At 41.1% G+C, this 26,538-nt stretch overlaps 1 protein-coding gene across 10 annotated transcripts in view; it reads right to left on the reverse strand.

Annotated features, from left to right (window-relative positions):
* The window catches only part of LOC135289140 (protein ARK2N-like), a 115,673-nt gene that overhangs the window by 66,120 nt on the left and 23,015 nt on the right, over positions 1-26,538 (reverse strand). For 8 of the 10 annotated variants that reach the window (XR_010351939.1, XM_064402531.1, XM_064402529.1 and 5 more), the window contains exon 2: positions 14,411-15,218. Coding sequence is in view for 9 of the 10 variants with exons in the window: in XM_064402531.1 (XP_064258601.1) it covers positions 14,411-15,125 (715 nt within the window). In the remaining variant the exon portion in view is untranslated. Of the gene's footprint in view, positions 1-6,984; positions 8,106-14,410; positions 15,219-26,538 lie in introns of those variants that run through there. The other 2 variants (XM_064402535.1, XM_064402536.1) reach the window with 2 other exon arrangements.

The following is a 26,538-nucleotide window of genomic DNA, read 5'->3' on the forward strand; positions in this document are numbered from 1 at the left end:
TACTACACCTGAACAACAGAAAGGTGGGGTTCCCCTCTCAGTTCGCAGAGAAACATACTGCTTCACATGGAAAACAAGCTCATGAACCAGCTATTCAACTGTGTAAATCAACACACTTTTCATTTCAGAGGAGCTGATTTATGATAGCTGAAGACCTGACTCCAGTTTTGAGGCAAGTGAAAAGAGTGACCAAAGAAATTAATATTTACCATTTACAACCATTGATCTTGCACAAGTGTTCTTAACACTAGATAGGTTTTATGGGGAAATTAAGTTTAAATTATATCTAATATGAACTATTCCCTCAGTCTTCTGGGTACCTTGGGATAATTTTATCCTGGAAAGAGCACAACTTTAAAATCTATGCTCAGCTGCTGTCATCCTCTGCTTGATCTTTCACATTCAAAGTTGCTTGCACTGAAATAAACAATTAACTGAAATTGATGAAATTAAAAGGTTTTAAATGTTGACTCTTACTAACCAAAACAAAATTTTATCTATTAATACACAAATGATTACAATATTTTTTTTAAAGACTACCTGACTGAGACATTGAAGCTTGGCAGAAATTTCACTGGCTACATTCCGAACAAAGCTATTATCCATTTATGAGATCCGTATATAAAGGTGTTTCAGTCTGAGAGATAAATAAGTTAAACCGATCTCCTTACAAAATTAGTTTACAAATACCTAATTGCTCCATATATACTATTTTATTAAAAAGGTTAAAGGCATGCTTTTACATATACTGAGTTAAGTGGCTATCCTAGTTCCAGCCAGGACAGAGTTAATTTTTGCAGTAGCCAGGACTGGGCATGGCTAGGACCAGGAGGTTACTCAATACCACCTCAGGGTCATTTTCCAGGAATGAGGGAAGAGTATTGTCAGGCTCAGTTGAAGGTACAGAGGTGAGCATTTGCATGTGAATCACTCACCTCCCTTGAATGATTTTGTTATTAATATTGTTGCTGTTACTGTTCCTTATGTTGTTTCCTGGAAATTGTTATCTCAACCTGTAATCTTTACCTTTTGTTTCTCCAGTTCTCTTCTCCAGACCAGCAGAGGAGAGGGAGGGCAGAGTGAGCAAGTGGGAGCACTAAATTGGAGAATACCATTCCTAATCCACGACAGCCTTATTTAGTGCCCAATGTGAGGCATGAAGGGTTGAGATAGCAACAGATCTGCCTAAAGCGGGTTGGAAACAAATTTGATCTAAGCATCTGTTGTATGAGGCAATGAACCACTGGTCACAATGTTGCTTGGTCTGTTCACATGATTGTGGAACCTAATCCTGTATATATTCTTTGTATATGCAATGCGCCCATCACAGTGGTCTTTTTCAGAGCAGGGAGAAGGGATCAGGATTGCTTTGTTGCTGTACTGAGGGACATCACTTTATGACATAACATCAAGGGCAATGAATGTCATTTGGGATGTGTATTCAGTGCTGCTCTCCTACCCTTACTTCAGGCACTACTTTTGGGAGTGCATTAATAATCATACCCAATCTGTGGAGGGAACAGGGGAGGATGATTTTCCCCAGCCTTTCACCCCCTTTTCTTCCTTTGGGCCTGGTAGAAAAGGTTCTGAGAATTTAGAATTTCCTTTGCATTCAAACATGCTCAGGAAAGCATGTTGTTGTTGCTAAATCTGCCAGGTCTCCTCAGTGAGGTCCACACCCCATTTAAAGTCACGAAAGAGATTTCTAGGGAGGTCATTTAAAGATCTGCCTCGAAGGTGGATAGTCACAGGTGGTATGAAATGTGGAGGACATGAGCCAGTATTTAGAGGACTTCTCTGATAGTCTGGAAATTCACCCCCGAACTACAGGACCTTCTTAAAGTGAAAAAAATATGTGAAAGGAAAATTATGTGGAAATTCCAGAAAGGCACGAAGTTATGCAACATGCTGGGCGGTGGCTACTATTTATTGGACATGGCTCAATACTAGATAGAACCGTCAGAGGGAGGAGGAGAAAAGCAGACCAGCAGCACCGTTGACAACACCACACTAACTTGGACTCTCATCCATGAGATGATTTGTGAACTGGAGAGCTAGGGATTGGTCAGCAAGACTCATTCACCTTTTAATAGTTCTATATGGCCAGTGCATAAGTATAATGGAGAGTGGAGGCTGACAGTGGACTATCGTGGCCTGAACAAAGTCACACCATCACTGAGTGCCACTGTGCTGGACATGCTGGAACTTCAGTAAGAACAGACCTGTCTATCATGTGACCCAAAATAAGAACGATTGCAAGTGGCATCCTGAACAGCAACAAGCTTTTGAACAAATTAAACAGGAAATTGTTCATGCAGTAGCCCTTGGGCCAGTCAGGACAGGATGTGAGGCAGATGCTCTACTCCACAGCTGGGAAGAATGGTCCTTCCTGGAGTGTCTGAAAAGAAGTACCCAGGGAGACTCAAACATGGCATCAGATTCTGGAGTCAGGGATACAATGAATCCAAGGCCTGTTAAACCCCAGCTGAAAAAGAGATACTGGCAGCTTATGAAGGGATTCATAATGCTTCAGAAGTGATTGGCACCAAAGCACAGCTCCCCCTGGCACCCTGACTACCAGTGCTGGGCTGGGTGTTCAAAGGGAAAGTCCCTTCCACACGTCATGCCACTGGGTGCTTTGTGAATTTAGTGGATCACTGATCACACAGTAATCTCAGATAGGAAATCCAAATTGCCTTGGGATCTTGGAGATCATCACAAACTGTCCCAAAGGCAGATCAAGTCAGGTTTCAGAGCTGAAAGGTATCCAGCTGGCTCCAGCTGAATTAGTGAAATGGCCAACAATACATCTCTGCACTGACTTGTTGATGGTATCAAATGCTCTGTAGGGGTGGGTGGACCGATGGAAAAAGACCAATAGGCAGTGTAGAAGAAAACCCATCTGGGCTGCTGAATTGTGGCAAGAGATCACTGCCTGGGTAGAGAAGTTGGCTGTCAAAGTCCATAATGTAGATGCACACGTACCTAAGGGTTGGGCTAAAGAGGAGCATCGCAACAACAGACAGATTGATCAAGCTGCCAAGAATAAATTGTCTCAGGTAGATCTGTACCAGCACCATAAGGTTTAATTAATTCTGGCTCAGTGGGCCCATGATGCCTCACGTCATCAGGGAAGACATGTAACATACAGATGGGTTTGTGACCAAGGGTGGACTTAACCACGGAGACTGTCTCCCAGGTTATCCATAACTGTGAAACATGCACTGCAATCAAGCAGGCCAAGCAGGTATAGCCTCAGTGGTATGGGGGGGACAATAGTCAAAAATATAAATATGGGGAAGCCTGTCAGATTCACTACATCACACTCCTGCAAACCTGCCAAGGCAAGCACTATGTGCTTACATTGTTGGAAACAATCACTGGATAGCTGGACACATATCCTGTGACTCACACAACTGCCCGAAACACCATCTTGGGACTTGAAATGCAAATCCTGTAGTGGCATAGCACCCCAGAAAGAATTGAGTCAGATGATGGGACTCATTTCAAAAATAGCTTCATAAACATCTGGGCCAGAGAGCACATATCATATTCCCTATCATGCACCAGCCTCTGGGAAAATTGAACAGTACAATGGACTGTTAAAAACCACACTCAAAGCAATGGGTGAGGGAACCTTCAAACATTGGGATCTACATATAGCAAAGGCCACCTCATCAGTTAACACTAGAGGCGCTGCTAATTGAGCTGGCCCTGCCCAATCAAAACCGCCACATGCCATAGGAGGGGATGAAGTCCCCATGGTATATATGAGGAATGTGTTAGGGAAGACAGTTTGGATTAGTCCTGCCTCAAGCAAAGGCAAACCCATCTGTGGGATTGCTTTTGCTCGAGGGCCTGGGTGGGTAATGCAGAGGGACAGAGAAACACAATGTATATCTTAAGGGGATTTGATTTTTGGGTGAGAACAGTCAGCAATGTTGAATTGTCTAATATTAGTTGAGGAATGACACTGCCGCTGTATGCCATAACTACCATGGACAATGAGGAGGGACTGCTCCAGATACATCAGTCATGAGCTCGTGATACAGCAACCAGCTAACAACTCACAAGCCCTTCTGCCCACAAAGACATCTAGGATGGATAGAACTCACAGTCATGGACTAAATAAACTCAACAAACATCTTGGAGGGAACAGCCATTGACTATGGAAATGTCACCTGTGCTTGTATATGTATATATACATACATGTGTGCATATGTATATAGTTGGAAGGTGTAGGATCTGGGCATAACATAGATGGTGTAGAATAAGCACTGGATAATGTCCTGGTTCTGTCCAGGAGAGGGTTAATTTTTACAGTAGCCAGGATGGGGCATGGCTGGGACCAGGAGGCTATTCCATACTCCTTCACACAAGTTTTTTGGGAATGGGGAAAGGGGTCCCTTTTGGGTTGGGGTAGTGTGGCAGCAGTTGCATGTTGTCAGGCTCTGTTGGTGGTACGGTGGTGAGCATTTGCACAGTGAATTGCTTACCTGTCTTGTACACTTTTGTTATTAATATCATAGCTGTTACTGTTCCTTTTCTTATCTCATTGCTGTTTCCAGGAAATTGTTCTTATCTCAACCCATGATCTTTACCTTTTGTGCCTCCAATTCTCTGTGAACAAGTGGCAAGTGGTTTGGAATGGTTTCAGTGTGAACACTAAATTGGAGAATACCATTCCTAAACCAGGACAGGGACTCTTACACATTGAAAGAAAGCAGTCACTGCAAAAAGGTGGTTCTACATTCATGGGAACACTTGTAAAGTTGGCATGCTTTAAAATATGCTGCTCTTATCATCATCAGAAAGGTATTTATATATATATATATATATATAAAATCTTTGAACACCAGAAGCATTTATTTTTTCCATATATATCAGCAAATAATCTACCCTGAAGGATATTAAATGTTAAAGAGATGAGGATGAGTTTATTAAATTACAATCAAACATAGAATAACTTGTTTAACTTTTACCTGAAATGCACACAATTTTAAATAAGGGATTTTTCTAACAAACTGCTGGATTGTAAGATAAGTGTGTATTCTATTTGCCATTTATTAGAGGTAGTGCAGGTATTTTCTGTTAATTGGGCAGTTTTCTTTATCTCTTCCACAAACCAATCCTCCCTCGGGGAAATATCTTCTGTTAATGGGCAATTGAGTCTCACTGCATGACTGATAAAAATTACATCATCCCATTGTGAGATGCTGTGCCCATGGGGAGGAGCCAAGCATTCCTTCCTGGATATAATCTGAGATTTAGAACACCAGGGCAGCCTTCTCCACTGGATTCCCAGAGGAAGACAAGGCCCATCTACACCACCACTGGATCTTCACAGAAAGACTACACCCTTCTACAGGATCACTGCTTCAACAGAACCACATCTGTCACTCTGGGAGTACTGCAGCCACCATTTCAATTGGACTGCTACCAACATCCTGACCAACAGGGTGTCAGGTCGTATTCTGACTCTGTCAGTGTTGTTTTGTATTACTGCATTGTTTATTTTATTTATTTTTATTTTCTTCCCTAATAAAGAACTATTATTCCTACTCCCATATCTTTGCCTGAGAGCCCCTTAATTTCAAAATTATAACAATCTGAAGGGAGGGGTTTTACATTTTCCATTTCAGGGGAGGGTCCTGTCTTCCTTAGCAGATACCTGTCTTTTCAAACCAAGACACAAGCTCATATCAAAATCATTATCAAAATTATACATGAAGGTAATCTGGCAAGAAATCATTCCAGTACTTAAAAATTATCTCCTGCACAGTCTTTCAAACAGTTACTCTGAAAATAATATAGCTCTCTCTCATCTCATTTTTTTTAATGAAGGCATCACATACTTAAAGTAAGTCTAGGCCAAGAATAATGTAAAAACACCAGTGTTAATATACTGATTAATATACTGATTCTTGAGTTTCTGTTACATGTTTGATCCAAACCCCAGTATAAATTGATGAAAAAACTCCCACTGACTTCAGGGAGATTTAAAAAAATTAAAAAACAGACTTACAGAAGATACAGTGGATATTTCCAATAGAAAGAAAAGGAATTACACTAAAATAATTAGGAAAAAAGTGTATCTTTCAAAAAGCAAAATACCAGAGCTTATGGAGACATATAGCATTCTCTTTACTTAAACCATGTCTATAAAGACTTTCAATTTCCATTACTAAAATTCTGATTTAATTTGTATTAGAAACTTTTAGCAAGTTTAACTGATGAAAAATATATATTTTTGGTAGCTACAGAGAAGTTATTTGACATGAAGATAGGTCTCAATGGAAAGCTAACCAATAAAATTCCAGTGTATAGTGATAACAGTAAGAATTAAATAGAGAATTCTAATATATAGTTTAAATTAATCCAACTTTAAATATCGCAGTTTCAAGCCTGTCTATTCAGGATAACTATTAGTATAAAAAGATCCATACAATAGCAAGTTTTTGCATTAATTAAATGAAACTAATGTTCTGACATTCCCCATCACAAATAAATAATTATTTCAGTGGCATTCAAACATGGTTCATAAGAAGCCCTTGCTGTCTGACCCAGACCAGCAATCTCCAGACCACTGCAGTTTATTTACCTGACTGTCAGGCCTTCCTCTACCATCCTGTGTCAAGGCTCAATTCATCCAGTGACAGCTGCTTATCTTAGCACTGACAAGACTATTTTTATTCCATCATGAAGGATGCAGTTTGATTGCATAAACAGAAAGAAAGCAGAAGTACTTTGTGTGCACAGGTCATGCATGCACATGCAGTTGGGTGTGATTTATCTCACCTCATTTCAGCCAGAAGTTATCTATTCTAAACTGTTGATAAGGAAGGTTTAGACAACTAATGCAAGAGAAAGACTGCCAGAAGGTATCCTCTGCAGGTGCTTCTCTCTTCCCATTGACTCAGGAGGAGATCCAGGGAGCAGCAAACTAAACACCTAAAATGAGAGATTACTTCCACCCAAACCAAACATATATATATTTGTACATGTGCCTATTTGTGCACACAATATAAGACAGCTTCTTCCATAAATATGCCATGTGCAACACAGCAGAGACATTAATAAAAACTCTAGACAGAAAATTAACCACTAATTGGGAGACAAAAAAAAATCATTCGTGCACATTTGTTATATATAACTAAATCTTAAAGGTAAGCTTATTTATTATTTCTGCCTAAAATGAAAAAGAACACTAATGTATGACATGTTCAAGCTGAAAAACTCAGAAGTAAACATAGTTAAGAAAATGCTATGAGTTTGTATCTAGTCTGGTACTTATATAAATGTTTTAACATGCAAAAAGAGCATCTGGATGAATGCTCCTACTGTAGCAAACATAGCTCTACTGATTTTGGGGTATCTAAACAAGGATTTTAAGTTATATTTTCTCAAGTTTGGTGATGAAAGCTTAGGGTGGTTTCCCCTAGAAATCTTTAAAGGTGTTTATATGTGTGTGCTGACACATGCATAAACAACATATATATTCGCTATAAAATGAAAAAAAAAACAAAATCCCCATGGTATTAAAACCCAAAAGAGAAAACAAAACAAACATATGGAGAGAAAAGGAAACCTTGTTTTTAGCATAATTCAAAGTAACATCAAAATTGCAAAGATGACTTTTTTTTTTTTAGTTTATGATTAATTCAGATCAGGCTCTGCAATATTCCCATTCTCTGAAAAGATAGGTAGAAAACTGTTATTAAAAGTCTCTGGAAACTCTAACGTAGCATTGACATTTTGATAGCCCATATAAAAATTAAACAACTGCTGTGGAAGTACTTGGCTATCAGGCATCTACATGAAAGCTCCTGACTGTGTGGTAGGGGGGGTTCTTTGGCCAACTAGTTGAATTTTAGGTGCTCTGGGCTCCAGTTGTTGCTTGCTTTCTTTGTCCATGTCAAGACGAGTTAGCTTTTCTATCCACATGTGAAATTTCTCCTCTGTCTGCCTCTGCATCTCGGCAAAGCAGTTCATGGCCTCTTCCAGGACATTGCCTATGCAGTTCCTATCCCACACAGTGCCCCTGTCAAGCAATCCTGGAATTTCCCTGGTGGTTCCTCCAGATCCCCCAGCACGACTGAAGCCAGCTTTAAAGACATTGAGGCCATTTGATAACATATCATTAAGTAAGAACATATTATTCCTTATTAAGGCATGCTAACTCAAGAAAACAATTTTTCTAATGCTGTCCCTTAGATATGACAATTGGGGAGGAATTAGCAAATATCAGCCAACAGTATTACTGTAAAAAAAAATTTACACTCACTGAGGTTATAATAGACATTTTGGCTTCAAAATTATTTTTATTCTAGAATTCTCAGACAATTCTGTCAAAGGTTTTATTTTAGAAATAAACTAAATTAGTCCAATTCCCTTGCAATTTCTGTTTTTAATTCAACTGAAGGTGTCAAAAAACAACATATAATAACATGGTTAGTTCTGTTAAGCTGTGATCCAAAATACTATTAACTGTAAATCTGAATAATTATGCATATTGTACTTACATACTTGAACCCTTTTATAACAGACTGTTAAACACAGACAAAATTCTACATGGGAGAGAGATAAAGGCTGATATAGTGACTGCAGCATCCAAACTAGCTAAGCCCAAAGCTCTTGGTCTAATTTTGGAAAACACAAACACCAATGAAGAAAATAACAAAACCACACAAGCATGAAAAGGTATGTGAATGCTATGCTAATATATGAGGTAAAAGCAACCTCTGTTAGGTCTGATGGACACAGCTCCATCACATGGTTAATACACATGACATGTAGTAGTGATCAACCTCACAACTAGAAATGTGCCCTTACTCACATGAGCCACCAGCTGTGCAGCATTCCTAGCATTAATCCTAGGCAAGGCAGAAAACAGGGCATAGTTGGAAGGAAATTGTTCTCCTTCTATCCATCAAAATGATGGTTAAAATGACTGGCTTTGGGATTATCAGAAAGAACTTTAGCAGCAAGAAGAAGAGGCCATCCTCATTACCTTACTCTACATATCAATAACAAAAGGCAGCAGTATCTATATTTTTATGTTTAGAGTTCACTCGGGAATCATCTAGGAAGCAATAAAACCGAAAAAAACCCAGAGGCTTTGTACCTGTTTGAGGAATAATAAACAATATGTACATGCCATACACACACACAAACATTACCTAAGGTAATTCTGAAACAAGACAAGCATCATATTACAATACACAAAGCAGCTACAGAACCTGACAATTTAATATGTAAATATGAAACTTGTGGGATGCTCTAGCTTAAGAATAATAGAAAATATCCTAAGAATGAGAGAAATCATTGCACAACCTAACCAAATATTTACTAATAAAAATATAAGGCACTAAATCTTTTTTTTTTTGATATTTCAATGTGTACATTAAATTACAGTATTGCTTAAACAACACATTATTTTTTTGGAGCTATATAAATTAGGTATATATAAGACCTTCAGTAACAGCTAAACAAAGCCCAGGATTATCATATTTTTCTGAGCAGCAGTAACACTACACATCAGGGGCCAAAAATATTCTATTAAACCCCCATCTGTTTACCTATCAGACAAGCTGGAAATTTAGCATTCATGTCTTCTACTCAAAAATAAATATATACTCTATAGTAACTAATTAACATTCCTCTGACTGCATTTTAACTAAAATAATTACGCAAAATGGTACCTTTTCCCTAAAATGTGGTTCCTTTTATATATTCAATGTCTTTTTCCTCCTTGAAAAAAAATATTCCTTCCATTCATATACTACTAGTATTGAACATCCAATATGATACTGTTCATTTTTAGTCAGGGATCTTATCCTAAAATCAAGTAACTAAATTACAGTCTTTCCAATTTCCACAGGCTTATGAATAGACACCTCTAAGTAACATTAAGTTTTAATTGCAATTTAAATTAAAACTATTGATGATGGTATGTGAGACAACCTAGACAGGTTTTTAAAGTTAAGAATGAACTAGCATGGTCAAAGTTGATAAAATTGTTTTGCAAACTGAAGAAACTAGGTATTGAAATACATAGTACCCTGCAATACTATTTTTAAAAGGCATCATTCATAGTACATCTGCAATTTACAGTAGCAGCAAATCAGTGTTTCAAATGCTTCCCCTGCAGTTCTTATAACAAGCCTTATTCACAAGCCTTATTCAATCTTTTCTTTATTTGTGGTTTTCAGGGTTAAAAAAAAAAATCAAGCTTAATAGAATGCATTTTATATTAAAAATATTAGCATTTCTCTAACTGGTCTCTTTGCTATCTGTAAACTTACAATTCTATAGGGTTTTTTTTAAGTTATGCCAAGTTAAAACACAGAGAAATTTGCAATTACAAAAGGGATCAGAAGCCAAGATTTGTATCTTATTTTCAAAACAACCTCCTGCAAAACAGCACTTAAGAAATGCACCAACACTGTCTATGTGATCTATTAAGTATCATCTAAATAATAACCAAATCTACAGTTATTTAATTTAGGAAGTCTGACAAGAAAACAATTTGAGGAGATATGTTGCATCTTCATTCTAACTAGCAATGGTGTATTCCTCCATGTCGTTATGCTTACTGACATTTCCAAAGGAGTATCTTACAGCAAATCCTCCTTAACGGATTATTTATTTCCCCTGTTCTTATACAAGCATCATCCTGAGTTACTTGGACCAAATGTATCCCTTGCAAGATGCTTTTTCCAAGGTCTATGTACAGTTCTTGAGAGGAAGTAACCTGCTTGAGAGTCCCTCATACATACACACTGTGCCCTCCCCTTTGGATTTATTCATATGAAAAAATAAAAACTATTTTTTCCCTATTTTTTAACAAAGTGAGCTGCAACACATTTTCAACATCAACACTCAAACTTTTCCACAGATTCTTCTGAAAGCCTGAAACATGAGTCACCCTTATTTCAGTTTTCTGAGTTGTAAAAAGCACAATAATGGTGAAATGCCAATATTTTTCTATTATATTTGAATTTTTAAAAACTATTTTCTTATTTAAAAAAAATGTTTGCATAGAAATAAATATTGATTCCCCAACTTGCTCTCATGCCAATTTCATTGAGTTAATTTACATGGTCAAATTCAAAATTGTTTAAAGGAAAAACTTTTAACAGCAGCAGATCTAGCAGAACCTATCCAAGGATTCAAAGATCATCCTCTTAGGCTGTGAATGCTATCTAGTGTTTAAGAATGGCAAAATCTTAAATGCCAACAGAGAGGCTCAATCATTAAAAGATAAGAAATTGCTCTTCATCTTCAGTAACTCAAAAATCCTGGCATTCCCTTGAATTAAAGGGTCTGAGATTATGACTGCTCAGGTCAGTGAGAAGATTCTCAGTAGCACCCTTGAAGTTTAGATTGAACCTGTATTTTCAGATGTAAATTAACACCACAGAAAGCATTCAGAATAAAATAACTTATATTGTGCTTAGGTCCTATGGAGCTCACAATACTTGTATTGAAGTACCAGTAAGATCTCAACTCTTTACTCTTCAATCTTTCTTGAGAAGAAAACCAAGCCTGACAGTATTTTAATGCACATGACATTTGAGTTCAGCAGAGAGAACTGACTCTTTACAGCATAACTGCTCTGTTTGTAACTTCATGGCATTATGTATTCACTAAACATTTTCCTTACCTTACTAGTTTAGCCAAACCCACACTATTTAAATGGACAAAATTTAGTTACACAACATGAAAGACTACTGTATTCTCAAATGCGGCACTTCAATTTTCAGACCACACACAAGCAAACTGTTGGCTGTTACAATACATGCACTGAGAGAAGGTTAAGAGCCAGAGTATGCATAACCTTCATACATGAAGGCCACATTAACTGTCACAAAAAAAATTTAGACCATCTCTGTTGGCAAAGCTATTTTTCAGAGTTGTTGAAAATCAGTCCCAATAATAAGTGATGTTGAGACAGTAACCAGCACTACAGCTGAAATGTCCAAATACACTAAAACTGAGGGGAACACAGACTACCTGTAAGACTCTTCTGCATCAATGCATACAGACTTTTTCAAAAGTAACTGCAAAAGGTTTTTCATGCTTCTGTCCTGATACTCAAGTTCAAGCATCAAGTTAAACCTCTTTAAACCTGTGTGTAGAGGAGATTAATGCACTGAATTTCCAGTATTGTTTTTTGATACCTTATAATAATTTCTAACTATGTGTTCATTCCTTAAATTTTTAAGCAATTCACAGTGTAATACCAAGTGCAATAAAGCAGCTTTCTAGTCAAGAAAAAGAATTTAAGTACTTTGCCAGCTCCAATAGGAGGGATTGCAAATGTCATGTGAACCTACCACTGCGATGGAGAGCTGTAAGTGCTACTCACACTCACAGCTCCACTGCATCTGTTAAGACCACAGTATTTCATTAACCACAAGTAGCATAGGATGAATTTTTGGCCAACCTTGTCCTTATGTCTATAGAGAATGCTTTTCACTTGTACTTGGAAAACATTTCCCACAAACCAAAGTCATTTCTATTTAAAGGAAAACCACAATGTAGCAGGTACACATTGCACCTAATTGCAGCAAAAGGACAGCTCAAACATTTGAATGTCATAAGTGGAATTTAGCATAAAGCAAATGATATGTGCTATGAATAAGCATCATTGTTCCTCAGGATGGTTTGTGCACTCCCATATCTTGCATCACAGGCAAAACTAGGCCTTAGTATAATCATCACTAAATAATCAAGTTCTTCTGTGTACTGCAATGGGACCTCTTCACTGCAAACATCTCGTGGTTAAGACCGAGAACTCAAATACAGAAGAGCCTAGTGACACAAAGTAACCTAGAGTGGTTTCAGGTCTCTGCAATGGAAGTCAGAAATCTAAGCAGATGTGAAAATACCCTGTGGTGCCTTCCTGGGTCACAAGATCCTTTTATGACTTTAAAAAAAAAAAAAAATAATATAATCTGGGTGACTTCTTGTGTAAGTTTGGTGGGGTTTGTGAGGTGGGGAGAAACCTGTCCCAAAACTCAATGAAATAGTCTTCAACAGGTTTTAAATGAGGCTTTAATTGCCCAGCAAAGTATAAATATAGCAAAGAAAAAGGCATAAAATTATAAAAGCTAGAAGTCTGAGTAACTATTAAATCGGCAAATATTTTTAAATCTCTATTAGAAGTTTACTACACAGTAATTATAAACTATGCCTTTCCCAGACTTTCTAATAATAAACATTTACTTTGTGCAACCTGCTTCCTAGCAATATATGGGGAAAATCCCATTCTCATCATGACAGAATCACTCACCATAACCAAGTCAGTTAAAACAGTTATTTGCAAAATCTGCTGCAAATATTTTAATTCATCTAGCAAACATTAGTTCAGCAACTCAAGACTAATTATTGCAGTTTTCCTTTAAATCTTCTTGCCCTATGTAAGCTGATATTTATCTCAAAAAAAAAACCCAACACCCAACTTCTAACACAAGAGGCATAAAAGCATGTAATCTAGTAAAAATTGGCAAGCCAAAAAGTTTATTTTTATGTGATTTTATTTTTGATTGCCATATTATGATGGTTCTGTGGTATAATATGCTGCAATAATTTTTCACACAAAATCCTGTCCACAGCACTTGAGCTAATAACAAAGACTCAGCAGACAAAAAACTTGAAGAATTAATGCTTCTTTTGCTAATAAAATGATGAGAAGGCCCCTATAATTTGCTGCCTATAATCTTAACAGAGATGTGACAGAAAATTAAAAATATAGAAATTATGGATCCTTATGACATAGGAAAATTGTAACATCTTTGTCTAAGATGTTGAAAATTTAGGTGTGGATATAGCTTGGGCACCTGCATAAACAAATTCATATTTATATCCTAAAATAGGTGACCAGCTGCAATCTGCAAGAACTTACAATAAGGCTAAGCAGGTTTGTCATGCACTGAAACATAGAGCTGAAAGCACAGTGCAGTAATGAACAGGGCCTTACTGTAACACAGGCAAGAGGTATGCTGTGTTATTTCTAACACAGCTGCCAATCTGTGGTCTTAAGATATTAAAGCAAAGCTGGCTATTTTTCTTCAGAATGTATTTATTAGATAATCACCATCTAATGGGATTTGACAGCACTAACAAGAGCTTATCTAGGCTTATAAATGAAAATATCTAAAAATTCCAGAATTCAAAGATAGTCCTTTCTCCAAGGTACCATTTCTATGCTTTGTTGGTGTGCAAGTGATCTGAAACCTCAGGACAGATTTTAAAATTTCCCCATGTCTTAATACACTGCAGTCTTCAAATTTACACAGAGCTGCAGTTCTCCTGGTTTTTCTCAAGTGTGACTCATCTAATTTAGCAGGACAGCTGAAAAATGATGTCAGATGTGTTACAGTTCAGTTTAAAAAACATCCTCTACCTGGTATCTCTGCAGTGATTGTCTTGCTGCTCCCTGAAGCCTCTTCATCATCTGATGAGCTCGTGCTTGAGTCACACGTCAGGTCACTGTCGCTGGTACTGCTGTCCTGAAGCAGGTTGTACTTCTTGCGAGCAGCTGCCTCCCGCTTCTGTCTCAAGAGACGGATTCTTTCTTTGTGCTTTTGACTTCTATGACCTTTTATCTTGGTAGCTCGATGATTCTGCATATCACTAGACTGTCGGTTTTTCTTGGCAGCCATTGTTGAAGTTTCACTTTCAGACCTGGATCTCCTGGATTTCCTCCCAACTGCAGCCCCAGACACTGCAGAAAGGTCTCCCTCTACAATACCTTCAGCTTGACAGGGCTCATTCTCTTCTGCAGAAGACAATGTGTCTGAGTCAGCCAAATGCCCACTGGAGGAAGGGGAAAGCATGCAGTGATTAGAAGAGTCACTCTCATAAACTCGACCACCCACTGGCCTATCACTCTCTGTAGATGCCAACTGAGACTCTGAAGAGTCTCGCCTCAGTTCCATAAGTAAGCAAGGCATTGAAGAAAGCACCACTGAGTCTGCTGCAGCACGCATGTTGTCTTTCTGAGTTTGTGTCTCAAGTTCTATAGGTCCATCTTCATCAGGAGCAGTTTCTTGCTTTTCAGAAGTCTTTGGTGGAACTGAATCAACAAGTTCTGCTTTTCCCACTGTCTCCATCTTCATTTCAGAACACTAAGGTCCTCCTGGTCTCAAAGCATGGAGCACATGGTCTGGAACACTGGGTGAACTAGACAAGGTCTTCAGCAATACAGAAGCCTAAACAAGAACAGAAGAGAAAGAATAATTTACCCAAATAACTCAGTCCTGCTCTTCACAGTATTACCTAAACAACACATTGCTTTCAGTTACAGACAGTATGTTCATAGAATCCTAGAATGGTATGGGTTGGAAGGGACCTTCAAATCATCTAATTCCAAACCCCCTGCCATGGGCAGGGATACCTTCTACTAGACCAAGTTGCTCAAAATCCCATCCTGGCCTTGAATATTTCCAGAGATGGGACATCCACGACTTCCTTGGGCAACCTGTTCCAAGTGCCTCACCACCCTCAGTCAAAACTTTCTTCCCAATATCTAATCCAAACCTGTCCTCTGTCAGTTTGAAGCCATTCCCCCTTGCCAAAGTCCCTCTCCACTTGTAATTCAACATATAATAAAGATCTTTCATTCAATACATTTGCTTACAGATGAATGGTATGGAACAAACAATTTATGGGTTTAGAAGTATAGAAACAATAAATTTACAGCACTTTAAAAAGTGCAGATGAGAAAAATCAGTAGAATATTTAATTGACTGCTTTTAAAAAATGCATTTTTGCAGACAAAGGCAATTAGTACTTGAAGATCCCGAGAAAGCATGGATGGCTCAAAAAGATTTTTCAGTACCCTGACAATCTTTCATCAGATTCCTGATCCATCCCAAGCTTCCTCTAACTGTATGTTTGTAATTGCATGCTGTTTCCCCCCCTCCATCTGCAGCACAATATGAGGCTACTTCCCCGATTCTAAAAGGTGCCGTGAAAATCTCAGTGTTGTCCTGCTCACCCTAACCCACTTTGAAACTTCATTTTTAAAGAAAATTAAAAGAGAGTTCATGCTTCCTTTGGGCTAATGAATGAAATGCTGTATGATCTAAGGGAATGATGAAAATACTTATGGGAGAGAAACACCAGTGTTAAGGAAAGAAAGGTTAGTTAATCTCAGACAACAAAAGAAAGATAAGTTCAGGTCTGCTAAATGAGAAACAAAAACCCCAAACACAGAGCAAAGCATTTTACTTCCAAAAAAACCAAAAAGAGGCATAAAATACATACCGTAAAATACAAGAATATACATATAAAGAAAAAATGTTTGTGAATACTGAGTAAAACTCTCTTAAAAGTAACTTAAAATAAGAATTTTCAGAGATTGTAATTTAATGTAGTTACCAATTTATTTCCAAGGCCACAGCACAGCATTAACAAACCCAAATGAGTACACATGTTGAGACAAATACATCCCTATACTGTAATAAAATAACTATTTCTATCTATTTCACCCACAAATCTTCATTATCACATAATTCTTCTATTACATGGGTAAGTAAAACACAGATTTGATGACTGAATAACTAACCAAGTGTTATACACAGTGGGATTTGTATTGTACCTGCTAGAGCAACTCCCAGCTTTTCTAAGAATTTTTAAATGTACATGCAAGGAAAAATTTGGTTGCTCAAACACATATCAAGAGTACCAGTCTGGCCAAAAGGAATATATTTAAATATTCATACTAATAACTGCAGAACAGCTACTGCACTATTCAGCCTTTTAGCCCAGAGAACAAAGAAGAGAACTTGACAAGAAGCTAAAGGGCAGCTAAAATGAACTAGAGACTTTTCACAAATATCCTGCTTGGAAATACCATCTACATAGCAGCTTCCAAAGGGACTATAAGAACACCTGTACGTGCTTTTCCATCTCTCTGGCCTATCAGCCAGAAAAAAAATGTTTCATCTACATGTTGCCACCTTGCTAACAGTGTAATTACAATGTTTTTATAAGATTTTTTCATCATTAAGTAGGAACTTTAACTACTTGTGAAAAATGCATATTATATGATTGACTTCGCAAATATTAAAATTAATATTATATGCGTTATGTTAGAAAGTTATGCTGTATTAATCTTTTTCAGTAGTGCGTTAAATATAGTTTTAGGCTATAACATAATATTAAAATAAAAACTATGCGATGTAAGATACTTTTTCTAACTAGCTCAAGAAATTCTTTGCACAGAGATAACAGCAACAAGACGCTAAAATCCCAAAGAAAAGAATTATTGCCTCCTTATTGGGAAGAAGCAGACTTAGTAGGGACCGAGATGAGTGATTTACAAGATGAGGGGGGGAAGTTGACAAGAACCAGAAAACACCCTTTGTTTGAAAATAATTTTTGAATCACGTATGAGATATATGAATATGCAACAGGCTGTTGCTGTTAAGAGTTAATCCTTTGTTAGCGACCCATGCTTTCCAGAGGAAAGCATCTGAACATTCGTAATCCTTTGCTTTTTAATTGTCCTTTATTGTCCTAACTCTTATTGTCCAAATTCTTATTGCTCTAATTTTTATTCCTATTTTTATAACAATTTTATTACTATTAAACTTTTAAAATTTTAAAACAAGTGACTGGCATTTTTCACACTACTCAAACCATGCTGGTTTGATCCCTCATACAGTGATTAGTGAATTATATTTTCAGTGAGATGGCAGCACAAGGACTAGTAATTTCACAGCACTACATCTGGTGAACATCAACCTGTGTTTCTGTATACATGGAAAAAATACTTGCTCTGGTGTGGTGTCCTGGGTTGAGAAGGAAGTGAGTTTTTTGGGAGGTTGTGGTCAAATCAATCAGTGCTCAGATTTGAATATTGACACCTGGTGTGGCCACTGAAGACATGGATACGCCTCTGAGAACACAGGGGGTTAAAAGCAGAGAACTCCCAGGAGAACTCTCTCTTGGTTCCAGTCAGTGAAAGAGGTCAGACCTCCCCTGCCCAGCTGCGGGCTGGGTGGGGGAGGGGAAGCCATGCGGCCTGGGTGAGGTAGGCCGGAGCCTTGGGCAGAGAAGGAGGGTGAAGGCCCCTGCAGGATGGAAGGGTGGAGGAACACTGAGAGGCATCGGGCAGCCACCCCCCCCCCCCCCCCCCCAGGAGAGAGAGAGGGAGAGAGCCTGGGCCTGTGCTTGTGCCACCTTGCTATTTGATATCTTGTGCTGGCCGAGATTTTAACCCTTTTTTTGGATGATGGAAACCTTACAAATACTGATCCTCCTGGATCTGAATGAGAAGAGAGATAGAGATGAAATAGAAGGAAATGGGCAAGTGTGATGAAAGCTCGTGCAAGTGAAAGATGTCAGAAGTTGAGAAGAATCCTAGGTAGGAGGAGATGATGGAGTGGCCTTTGGCTGGACTCTTTTCTTGTATAGCCATGGACAGAAACATTTTTTCCTATAACACAGAAACTATATTTAGGGGGAGGCAATGGCTTGGAGTCAAGAGAGTGCAGTGATGTTATGTGAAGCAGTGGCATGAACAGAGATAGCTGAGGAGGGTGTGGTGATGCCCTCTGTGTTCAGTGAAGAAGATCTCTGTTCTCATGACCCCTCGGCCCCAGGGGGGGAATTTGGGGGGGACTGGTGTCCTGAAAGACTGTTGCTTTTTTGGAACTGGGCAAAGCATCCTTAAAAGGGGAACCCTAGAAGCAGTTCTGGTCCATGCGCAGTGGTGAGGGCACTGGACATGGAAGGAAGAGGTCACAAGGGCAAATGTTCTCTGGGCGGTGCCACATGTGACATGGAAACACAAGAGATTTCAACTGTGTTTTCTGGGGAAGCCTATGGTACAAGAGGGACTCCTCTCTCTTGGTGATGGACTGAGTTGATTATCTGAGGGGTGGTAACTGGATTGAGAATCTAAGGTTTTATCTCATCATGCTGTGGTGGAAATTGGGGGGAGGAGGTGGAATGTTTTAGAAGGTTTTCATTCTGAGTTCTGTATCTGTTCCTTTTTACATATTGTAAGTTAATAAAGGTTTTTCCTTTATTCCTAAGTTGAAGCCTCCTTTGCTCTATTTCTGGTCACATCTCACAGCAGCCACTGGGAAGATTATACTTTCATGGGGGCACTGGCATTGCGCCAGCATCAAACCATGACATGAGGTTTTGTCCTGGGTTGACTATATGATGCTTTTATCCCCAATCGTCTTGTTCTGTTTATACTGAATAATAAGTTTTACACCTTTAAGACTCTCTTCCAGACAGTGAAGAGGGGAGGGAAGAAGCGCGCAGTTTGATTTCAGACTGCTCTCACTCCTCCACATTCCTGCTCCTGGACTGTGTTGTCTGCGGATGGACAGACAGCCAGACAGACCTCCTTTCTCCCTTTTTTTTTTTTGCTTTTAGTTAGTTTTAGCTAGCTGAGGCAAAGAAGTTCCCTGGACTGTGATTTTTTCCTTTTTTCTTGGACCTGTTCAAGCCTGCTCTGGACTGAACACCCAGAAGAGCACTGGCAGCTCTACCTGTGGCCCCCGCTGGCCGGGCCTGGGCCGCAGCGTTTCCAGCACCAGAGACTGATCAAAGACTGAGTGAGCCGAGCTGCAACCCGGGGAGGCGACTGTTCTGAGGTTGTTTTTTTTTTTAATGAGCAGTGAGAAGTTTTATTGTTTAATATTGTTTGGTTTCTATTGTTTAATAAACAGGTTTCTTTCCACTTTTTCTCCAAGGAGATATTTTCTCCCGAACCAGTTGGAGGGGGGAGGGGCAATTGAATCTGCTTTTGTAGAGAAGCCCCTTTGGGGGTTATCTCCCAAACTTGCCCTAAACCAGGACCAATACAGTTAGTGGCGCCCAACGCGTGGCTTGAGAAAGTGGAAAAAAACCCTTTATTGATTGCAGGTTGGTTGTGCTTGCTGTGTAGTAGGTTAAAGTACCCATAAGCCATGTTGTTTGAATTTGTAATGTCTCTTGGGGAGGCCTTTATGTGGCTCTGGTCTCTAGAACTTTTTGAGGTTTCAATACCTTTCTGGTCACTAGGATTATTGTCCCTATCACGTAGTTTTTGCGGTAAAGGGGCACGGATTGGATTAGCTATTGTGTTGGCCTTGGTGATAATGATTTATAGGGCGTTTACAAAGATACTGGCGTCTGTTGACGATATGTATGGTTTATGGTTTCTTCGTCCTACCCTGCATCCCAGTTCTAGCAGTATGTTTTGGGAATTTATTAGTAATTGCACCCAGCTGGTTAGAGGAGGAGCAGGGAATGAAGCTTTCCAGCCTTTCCTTTCCTTCTTCTCCTTTGAATCTGTTACGTCACTTTTGGAGAATGTTCAGTTTCCCCTGAATGTTAAAGAGACCATCTTTCTGGTATTTAATCGGGTAGGCTTCCTCTATATGGTCTGCAGCTTCTCTAGAATGAGGGCTGAGATGTCTAGAAGAGCTGATGAGACCCCTGACCCAGAAGTAGACCCACATGTAGAGAATCCTGAGTGGGGTGGAGAATGGGAAAATATGGGCCAAATCCTGAAAGAATTCTCTGACCCTATAGTCTGGGACTTTCCCCATGAACAAATTCAGAACCCAGCTGAGGTGGGGAAATATCTGAAAGAGAAGTATCATGATGACCCTAAGGAGAAAAGGATCATTGCAGTGAGCTGGGCCCTGGCATATGCTTATCGCACACTGCTAGATACTCTAGGGCAGCAGACACAGGAAGGGGGGCAGGGAGATACATCAAGAGCTATCCCAATCACCCAGGCTGCAGCCAACACCCCAGGCTCAAAGCCAGCAGCTAAACCAGACAATGAGCCTAAGCCAGCAGTTAAACCAGACAATAAACCTCAACCAATGGCTGTTGCTACTAGCACTAGAAGTGGGAAGTGCACAGACAAGACCTATCGACCAGTGGATGATGATGATGATGATGCAGAAGGACCCTCAACGTTTCCTGACATAAAATCAGGAGTCAAAGCAACTGGCACAAGATCAGAAGCCAATATTGAGTCCTTCTCCCTGAAGGACCTGCGTGGCCTAAGAAAGGATTACACCCGACGATCTGATGAATCCATAATTAGCTGGTTAGTCCATCTTTGGGATGCTGCAGGCGGGGCTACAATTCTGGACGGCATGGAAGCGAGGCATTTGGGATCCCTGTCACATGATCCTGTCATCGACCAAGGCATGATGAGGGGGGCTAACCCTCACAGCCTCTGGGCACGGGTCTTGGACAGTGTAGCGCAAAGATACCTGTGTGCCGATGATCTCTACATGCAGCAAACACAGTGGAAGACCATAGAACAAGGGATTCAACGCCTGAGAGAAATGGCAGTGGCAGAGATTATCTTCTCAGATGACATAACAACTAGGAACCCAGACTTGGTACCATGCACATCTGTGATGTGGCGAAAACTGGTACGACTTGGGCCACATGAATATGCTTCTGCTCTAGCTATCATGAAGCGGGATGACATGGATGAGACTGTGGTTGACATGGCAAAGAAGCTCCAAGCTTATGCAGATGCTGTACATGGCCCAACACATGCCAGAATCGCAGCAGTGGAAACACGTCTGCACAGATTAGAGGATAAGATAGAGGAGAATCATAAGAAGCTCAGAGAGGAGATTAAAGAAGACCTTCTCCAAATCTCGGCAGTACAGATCAGAGGTTCTGGTACCCAACGCAGACGTTCCCCAGATGGAGAGAGAAGGTACACCCCACGAGCTGAGCTGTGGTTCTTCCTGCATGATTGTGAAGTAAACATGAGGCTATGGGATGGAAAATCCACCGCTGCTCTGGCCCGAAGGGTGCGTGAATTGAAGGATAACAGGGCTCAGAGAGGAAGTTCCACAACAAAGAAAGCAGCTCCAGTTGCCCATAGCCGAACTGCCAGGTATGATGATGATGATGACATGTCTGATCCCCTTGAAGGAACCTCTAAGACATATGCCCAAGGAAAGAAGGATAACCAGGCTTAGAGGGGCCCTGCCTCTAGCCAGGGAGAGGCTAGGGAAAATCGTGTTTTTTGGACGGTGTGGATTCGTTGGCCTGGCACATCGGAACCACAAGAGTATAAAGCTTTGGTCGACACTGCAGCGCAGTGTACCTTAATTCCATCAAGACATGTGGGGAGAGAATCTGTTTCTATCGCTGGTGTGACAGGGGGATCACAGGATTTCACTTTGGTGGAAGCTGATGTGAGCTTGACTGGGAATGAGTGGAAAAAACATCCTATTGTGACTGGCCCAGAGGCCCCATGTATTTTGGGCATAGATTATCTCCGAAGTGGGTATTTCAAAGACCCAAAAGGACTGAGGTGGGCATTTGGGATAGCAGCTATAGTGACAGAGGGCATCCAGCAATTGGATACCTTGCCTGGACTGTCTGAGAATCCATCTACAGTAGGGCTTCTGAAGGGAGAAGAGCAACAGGTACCAATTGCCACTTCCACAGTGCATCGTCGACAGTATAGAACCACTCGAGATGCTGTGATTCCCATCCATAAGATGATCCGAGAGCTGGAGAGCCAAGGGGTGGTCAGCAAGACCCACTCACCCTTCAACAGCCCCATCTGGCCTGTGCGTAAATCTGAAGGAGAATGGAGATTGACGGTGGACTACTGTGCATTGAATGAAGTGACTCCACCACTGAGCGCTGCTGTACCAGATATATCAGAGCTCCAGTATGAGCTTGAGTCCAAGGCAGCGAAGTGGTATGCCACTATCGATATTGCAAATGCATTTTTCTCCATTCCTCTGGCAGCAGAATGCAGGCCTCAGTTTGCCTTCACCTGGAGAGGTGTGCAGTACACCTGGAACCGACTGCCCCAGGGGGGGAAGCACAGTCCTACCATCTGCCATGGACTGATCCAGACTGCACTAGAAAAGGGTGAAGCTCCAGAACATCTGCAATATATTGATGACATCATTCTATGGGGGAAGACAGCAGCAGAAGTGTTTGAGAAAGGAGAGAAAATGTCCTGGCTTGTAAAATAAGCATGTATTCTATTTTGCCATCTGTTGGGGGTTAAGCAGTTTTTTCTTATCTCTTTCAAGAACAATGACACTGCCTGGAAGATAATCTCCTGCTAATGGGCTATATAATGTCCTGGCTTGTAAAATAAGCATGTATTCTTTTTTGCCATCTGTTGGGGGTTAGGCAGTTTTTCTTATCTCTTTCAGGAACAATGACACTGCCAGGAAGATAATGTCCTGCTAATGGCCTATTGAATTACTCACTGTGGCTGGTAAGATTAGTTACATCATCCCATTGGGAGATGCTCCACCCAGAGGGAGGAGCCAAGCATCCCTGCCACCATAAAACAAGCATTTCTGAGACCACAGACAGCCTTCTTCGCTGGATTTCTCAGAGGAATCAGGAACCAAGGCCCAGCTGCTCCTTCGCCGCGTTTTCAGAAAGGATCTACACCCTTCTGCAGATCGCCGCTCCAGGAGGAGCAGCCACCATTTGGCTGGACTGCTATCAGCACCCTGACTTCTCAGGGTGTCAGGTTTTTCTCACTCTGCCAGTGGTTTCTTTGCTTGTGCTAAATTACATTGTTATTTAGGTTTTTTTTCCCTTCCTAGTAAAGAACTGTTATTCCCGTTCCCATATCTTTGCCTGAGAGCCCTTTTTAATTCTGAAGTTGTGATAATTCGGAGGGAGGGGGTTTACCTTTTCCATTTCACAGGAGGCTTTTGCCTTCCTTCACAGGCTCCTGTCTTTTCAAACCAAGACAGAAAATCATCCAGATTCTTCCCAAAGCTGGCTTTGCCATCAAGAAGAGCAAAGTCAAGGGACCTGCTCAAGAGATCCAGTTTCTGGGAGCGAAGTGGCAAGACGGATGGCGTCAGATTCCCACTGATGTCATCAACAAGATCACAGCAATGTCTCCACCATCCAACAAGAAGGAAACACAAGCTTTCCTAGGCGCCATAGGTTTTTGGAGAATGCACATTCCTGAGTATAGTCAGATCGAGAGCCCTCTCTATCTAGTCACCCGTAAGAAGAACACTTTCCACTGGGGCCCTGAACAGCAACAAGCCTTCGTCCAGATTAAGCAGGAGATCACTTATGCGGTAGCCCTTGGCCCAGTCAGGATGGGACCAGATGTGAAGAATGTGCTCTACTCTGCAGCCAGGAACCATGGTTTGTCCTGGAGCCTGTGGCAGAAGGTGCCTGGGGAGACTAGAGACCGACCACTAGGATTTTGGAGTCGAAGCTACAGAGGGTCTGAAGCCAACTATACTCCAACAAAGAAGGAAATTTTAGCAGCCTATGAAGGAGTCCAAGCTGCCTCAGAGTTAATAGGCACTGAAGCACAACTCCTCCTGGCACCCCGACTACCAGTACTGGGATGGATGTTCAAAGCAAAGGTTCCCTCTACCCACCATGCCACCAGTGCTACATGGAGTAAGTGGATTGCTCTCATAACACAGCGCGCCCGTATTGGAAAGCTGAATCGCCCTGGGATTCTGGAAATAATTACAAACTGGCCAGAAGGTGAAAACTTCAGTCTCACTGATGAAGAGGAACAAGAAGTGACACGTGCTGAAGAAGCTCCTCCATATAACCAACTGCCAGCAGAAGAAACACAACACGCTCTTTTTACTGATGGTTCCTGTCGCATGGTAGGAATGAATTGGAAGTGGAAAGCAGCCATATGGAGCCCCACACGACAGGTTGCAGAGGCCACTGAAGGAGAAGGTGGATCAAGCCAACTTGCTGAACTCAAAGCTGTTCAACTGGCCTTGGACATTGCTGAAAGAGACAGGTGGCCAAAGCTCTACCTCTACACTGATTCATGGATGGTAGCCAACGCTCTGTGGGGATGGCTGGAGAGGTGGAAAGAGGCTAATTGGCAGCGTAGAGGAAAACCAATTTGGGCTGTTGAAGAGTGGAAAGACATCGCTACCAGGGTAGGGAGGCTACCTGTGAAGGTCCGCCATGTAGATGCCCATGTCCCCAAGAGTAGAGCCAATGAGGAGCACCAAAACAATGAGCAGGTAGACCAGGCTGCAAAGATAGGGGTGTCCAAGATAGACTTAGATTGGGAGCACAAGGGAGAGTTATTCCTAGCTCGATGGGCCCATGATGCCTCAGGTCATCAGGGTAGAGATGCCACCTATAAGTGGGCACGAGACCGAGGGGTGGATTTAACCATGGACAGTATTTCTCAGGTTATCCACGACTGTGAGACATGTGCTGCCATCAAACAGGCCAAGAGGGTGAAGCCCCTATGGTATGGTGGGCGGTGGTCCAAGTACAAGTATGGGGAGGCCTGGCAGATTGACTACATCACACTGCCCCAGACACGCCAAGGCAAGCGCTACGTGCCCACAATGGTAGAAGCCACCACAGGGTGGTTGGAGACCTACCCTGTGCCTCATGCTACGGCCCGTAACACCATCCTGGGCCTTGAAAAGCAAATCCTGTGGAGACATGGTACCCCTGAGAGGATTGAGTCAGACAACGGGACTCATTTCAAGAACTGCCTTATCAGCACCTGGGCCAGAGAACATGGCATTGAGTGGGTGTACCATATCCCCTACCATGCACCAGCTTCGGGCAAAGTGGAAAGGTACAATGGGCTGCTAAAAACCACCTTAAAAGCCTTAGGTGGGGGATCTTTCAAAAATTGGGAGCAGCATCTGGCAAAGGCCACCTGGTTAGTTAATACCCGAGGCTCTACTAACCGAGTGGGCCCTGCCCAATCTGAGCCTTTGCACAGAGTAGATGGAGACAAAAGTCCCAGTGGTACGTCAGGGGTTTGTTAGGGAAGACAGTTTGGATCAATCCTGCCTTGAGTACAGACAAACCCATTCGCGGGGTTGGTTTTGCTCAGGGACCAGGTTGCACATGGTGGATAATGCAAAAAGATGGAAGAACACAATGTGTACCTCAGGGAGATCTGATTGTTGGGTGACAACTATGTATAAATATCACTGTTTGCTGAATGTTACCACCATTGTCTGTGTATAGCTGTATATTGGATGTTTAATGTATGTGTTTGTAGAGTTAGAATATATATGTTTTAGTAGTAAGCTGATGATATGGAGATAAGGGGTGGAATATCCTGGGTTGACTATATGATGCTTTTATCCCCAATCGTCTTGTTCTGTTTATACTGAATAATAAGTTTTACACCTTTAAGACTCCCAGACAGTGAAGAGGGGAGGGAAGAAGCGCGCAGTTTGATTTCAGACTGCTCTCACTCCTCCACATTCCTGCTCCTGGACTGTGTTGTCTGCGGATGGACAGACAGCCAGACAGACCTCCTTTTCCCCTTTTTTTTTGCTTTTAGTTAGTTTTAGCTAGCTGAGGCAAAGAAGTTCCCTGGACTGTGATTTTTTCCTTTTTTCTTGGACCTGTTCAAGCCTGCTCTGGACTGAACACTCAGAAGAGCACCGGCAGCTCCACCTGTGGCCCCCTGGCTGGGCCTGGGCCGCGGCGTTTCCAGCACCAGAGAGACTGATCAAAGACTGAGTGAGCCGAGCTGCAACCCGGGGAGGCGACTGTTCTGAGGTTGTTTTTTTTTTTTGA

Source organism: Passer domesticus, chromosome W (assembly GCF_036417665.1).
Source record: "Passer domesticus isolate bPasDom1 chromosome W, bPasDom1.hap1, whole genome shotgun sequence".
Lineage (NCBI taxonomy): Eukaryota > Metazoa > Chordata > Aves > Passeriformes > Passeridae > Passer > Passer domesticus.